Here is a 4861-nt window from a genome sequence, read left to right as displayed (position 1 = left end):
TGGATCACAAAGGAAATACCAGAAGCGTGACTGTGGAAATTAAGTGTATTGCAAAGTTGTATTGAGAAAGAATAAACTAGTTTTATTTAAGAAAGGACTTGTGTCGCTTATGTTTCATTGGAAAGAAATTATACGGGAAATTAACTAATGACCAGAGACGTAACAGAGTGTTTGAAAAACACGTACTACAAAAAACACGGAGACGCTACATATAAGTCGTCTTTATTGTTCAGTTAATACTTGTAAATCATCAATGTTACTGATTCATGATTAGAGCAACATCAAATAGTTTATAAACTATCAGAGGTTTATGGCCCGGTACTAATTCTGTTTTGAAAATACAAAATTAAACATAATTTAAAATTTCAGTAAGGCACACAGCAACAGTATACAAAGACAAATGGAAAATTATGATGATTTTTATTTTTTATTTTGCTGTAGTCAGAAAGTCATTTATGGTTTGGTTTTGTTTGTTTGAAGTTAAGCACAAAGCTATACAATGGGCTACCTGTGCTCTGCCCACCCGGATTCTAGCGTTGTAAGTATGCAGACATACCGCTGTGCTACTGGGGGCGTCAACTATGGAGTCGGTTAATATGATTTTTAGAATTCTTCGCTGAAAAGTCTGTTCATTCCAGTTTCACTAACTTGATATGATGACTTTATTCAGAACTTTAGACAAATGAAATGTTATCACTTGCAGAAGTACAATTACAATATTGAATATTAAGTTTAAATAGTTATTTTCTTATACAAGTATTTGTTAATTGCAATGCGTATATAAACCTCGTTTTTTTCTCTTTAATTTCGGAAATGTCGTCTAGTAATCATAAACAACGTATTTTTCTATAAAACAAAAGTTATATGCACATACTTCAGGCATTTGAGTAATGATTATTAATCTCAACTTAAAACTATTGTGCATTTTACAAGTCATATTTTACACTATGATACTGTAAGCATAAAAATTTATGCAAGTTAGAGATTAATGAATAGCAAGTGGGAAATGGAAACGAGTTTCTTTGGAGCTAAAAATACTTGAGTGATAGATAAATCCTTACTTTACAAGCGGATGTGTCCAAGATTTCCACTTCTGTTGTGACATTATCGAAAGATACGCTGTGTTGATATAGATAATCTGCAAACAAAAATAAAGTTGGCATGATATAATTTGTTTTCGCAAAACCAAACCTATGAAATAGCCCCAAACACTTAGAAAAAAATTGTATTGAGATGGACTAAATGAATGAGCGATATTGAATAATATAATTAGATAAAATCAAGATGGCGCCACAAGTTGCTCATCATATGTTCCTCGTGAGTAGAATTAACTGAGTATACAAGGCGCTAAAAGGGAATGTGGTTACAACCTAAAATACAGTACCAATTCAATGTTCACATCAGTTCAAAACTTTGGTTAAATATTATGCCACTCTAGAGTTTGACTGATAACGACAGTAGTACTGGATTTGAATGGTCTTGATCAAGAAATGTATCCAGTAATGACCATCATAATAAAACTCGTTTACTGAGGGTTTTACTATTGACCAAGTTCGAGTCACTACTCTTGGGCTACTCTTTAACAATGAAAAGTGGGGTTGACTATTACATTATAACTTCCCCACGGCTGAAAAGGCGACCATATTCGGCCCGCAGATGCAAATTTAGTGCCTTAACCACCAGGCCCAAATTTCTTGAAAGTGGTTTTGCTTGGTTCAATGGTTTATGGAAATAGTTTGATATTTCATGTATATTGGATATGACCATTTCATTGCTTTTATGAAATCTTGGTCACTACGCGATGTATATTGTGAGCTGAATTGAGGCTTCATTTATTCATTGAACAACAACAGCAAAAAAAGAGACAAACATTTTGCCATTTTAACTTGAAGTCAGAGGCTGCTTCCGAATTCTTTCATGCTTTATCCAACGCATGCTTTCTCAAGGCCTAAAAGATACCTAAGCAATTTGTCTCAGTATGATTCAAGACATTGAGAGGAACATGAAACTTTGTAAACACTTAACTTTTGCTAAAAATAGCTCACTTAAAAACTTTTGTTTCGTCAACTTACAAAGATCTTAGCTTGGCTGTATTGTATGCTGCATATAAACAACGTTTGAAACTTCTCATGCATTTAAAATTCCCATAAAAAACAGTTATTGCAGATAGATTTACTGTTTGATATCTTTAATATATTTTATTTTTCCATTCAATCGCTTCATATTTACTCCTGGCGGATTAGTAATTATTAACAATCTTTTAAATCTACCAACCTTTCAGTCAAATGAATATTTTCGAGATAGAATCGAAATTGCTGTTAACGGATATCTCTTGAAAGACAATATGAATTTTTAATCAATTTGTATATAGCGTAACCAACCAGCATTTGTCACCCAAAACTTTATTTTAGCATTGTTTGCTTACACTATCTCCGTCTTTCGCCGAGCAATTGGCGTGGGTCAACATTACTTAGTTGCGAAAAACTCGTGTGATGAGCGTTTTAAAGGCTTGTTAAAGATAAGTATGTCAATTTTTTTTGTTTAGAGGTTTTTCTTCTGATCTTTTCCTCTGCCTTTGTACTTTTATTTTGTAAATAACCGAGCAATGGTCAGAAATGTGCATTTGTTTGTCATTTCAGTTTTTATGACGCAATTTGTATACATTAGGTTATTTCTGTAGAATACAGAGTGTAATACTTTGTTTTGTTTAAATAAAAACGTATAAGTAGAGTACTTGACCTCCTGCGCTTAAAGTCTGTCTTAACTTTATTTTATCCATGTTTATTTCCATTTTGTGATTGAGAATTGCGTAGTCAGAAAGAGTGGTTTGGTTATGTGATGGAATATCACACTTTAGAAAATATACACAATGTACTTTTGCTTTTAATGTATTTCATTTAATTAGTATGTTTTTATTATTATAATTATTTTTCAAAACATGTAACGTACGATATTTCTAAACTTAAATTTCGCTACTATGTTATTATGTTTTTGAAATTAATATTGAAGCCTACATAAAAATCCAGATTCCCTTGTTGTTATATCAATCTAATGGTATAATAACTTCATCTGTGTTTATTAATATTTTATCATTATTGCGTAACCCGTGTCACCCTACTGGAAAAAAAATAAAACCTTTAAACACAGAACTCTATAAAAAGAACTGATGACAGTTTACCTTTAAAAGAACTGTATTCTCCAATGTATCTTTTTGTCAGATATCGGACAGTCACAGCTAGAGAGAGAGAGAAAATAACATGTTATACATACTGGTATGGGAATTTGGTTTGAAAAATTGTTATTTCTCGATATCAAAAATATTATCACACAAAAAAAGTTAGCTGTACACAATTAGCTAACTAATCACAATTTTCGCTGGAAAAATAAATTAAAGTAAATACATGTAGAAACAAATTAGTTGGAGATCAGATCATCGTATTTCAAACATTTATTACAAAAATATTTTTAAAATTTTTACTAAATAAACTTTATACTATATTTAGGAAGTTTATTTTGTTTTGTTTTTGAATTTCGCGCAAAGCTACACGAGGGCAATCTGCGCTAGCCTTCCCTAATTTACCAGTGTAAGACTAGAGGGAAGGCAGCTAGTCATCACCAGCCATCGCCAACTCTTGGGCTACTCTTTTACCAACGAATAGTAGGATTGAATGTCACTTTATAACGCCCCCACGGCTGAAAGGGCGAGCATGTTTGGTGGGACGGGGTTTTTTTAGGAAGAAAAGATGGTATACAAACATATTGGCCACTTTTGATAAACATGAGCAAAATTTTCAACAGAACAAATAATATGAGATGAAGCACAAAAAAGCTTTTAAATTCACTTGAATAATTAGATAAAATTCCCCACGTAGTACAAAAAATCATTCAAAGATAACAGTACTAAATATTTGAGGCTAATGAACTGTTTGTGGAATGATAAACTATAAGACATCTTACAACGAGATACGCATTAAAAATCCATTTAATTCTATTTATCTTTTAATATACTATTAAAAATATGTCATTTAGTCCAGACGATCAAGAGTATAACTTTGACCCAAATTCTCAACGAACTTTCAGTCGAAAGGTAACGACAATGTCTACTTCCTGGATTTTTTTTAGGTAGCTGGGTATTTATCATGGAATATATGTGTTTTCTTACTAACCTATAAAAACAAATCGCCTAAATTCATTTAAGTTTACATATTTGATCCAATCTTACACAGAAGATAACAAAATAGTCATTCCACGTGACGCCTTTAGGAAGATTTTTTAAGAAGACTGTTGTCAGAATTAGATAATTGTTCTAATCACCAGTATTATGAGGTATAAGAAACACACACACACATACATATATATAAAAGAAAATCTCAAGTTTTGTATTTTTACATTTTTCTTTTATATTCACTAACGAGACACCAATCCGTAATATTGTAATTGTGATAAATGAAATAGTATCTTCCCTAAACACCAGATGTCAGTTTCACTTTAATGTGTATGGAGCTTTATATATTTATATATTTCAAGCACACGAAGAAATGGGTAAAAATTTATAGATAAAATATATTTGATCAAATATGTGAATACAAAATATTTTTTAACAAATGTATTTTAATTGAAATAAAGTTAAAATTCAAAATATCCTATTGGAACGTTTTAGAGCTCTGAGATGTTTTACACTAAGGATATCTGCACTTTTTCAAATATTAGGTCGTCAAGAAATTAATGTCGCGTTTTGGAACACTTTCATTACCCCCCCCCCGCCCCAAAAAAAAACAACGTACATCACGTATAATAGTTAAATGAACCGCCTAAACGTCACGTTAGTGTAGCCTATATAATGTGCAAAGTTTAGTATATA

At 31.6% G+C, this 4861-nt stretch overlaps 1 protein-coding gene across 1 annotated transcript in view; it reads right to left on the bottom strand.

Annotated features, from left to right (window-relative positions):
* LOC106459419 (ras-related and estrogen-regulated growth inhibitor-like protein) overlaps positions 1 to 4861 on the bottom strand; it is a 52092-nt gene that overhangs the window by 5169 nt on the left and 42062 nt on the right. The window contains exons 2-3 of the mRNA XM_013919038.1: positions 3179 to 3235; positions 1062 to 1138 (exon numbers count right to left, since the gene is read on the bottom strand). Coding sequence (XP_013774492.1) covers positions 1062 to 1138; positions 3179 to 3235 — 134 coding nt within the window. The remainder of the gene's footprint in view (positions 1 to 1061; positions 1139 to 3178; positions 3236 to 4861) is intronic.

This window comes from Limulus polyphemus, unplaced genomic scaffold (assembly GCF_000517525.1).
Source record: "Limulus polyphemus unplaced genomic scaffold, Limulus_polyphemus-2.1.2 Scaffold605, whole genome shotgun sequence".
Classification (NCBI taxonomy): Eukaryota; Metazoa; Arthropoda; class Merostomata; order Xiphosura; family Limulidae; genus Limulus; species Limulus polyphemus.
This window is presented reverse-complemented; position numbering and strand designations above follow the sequence as displayed.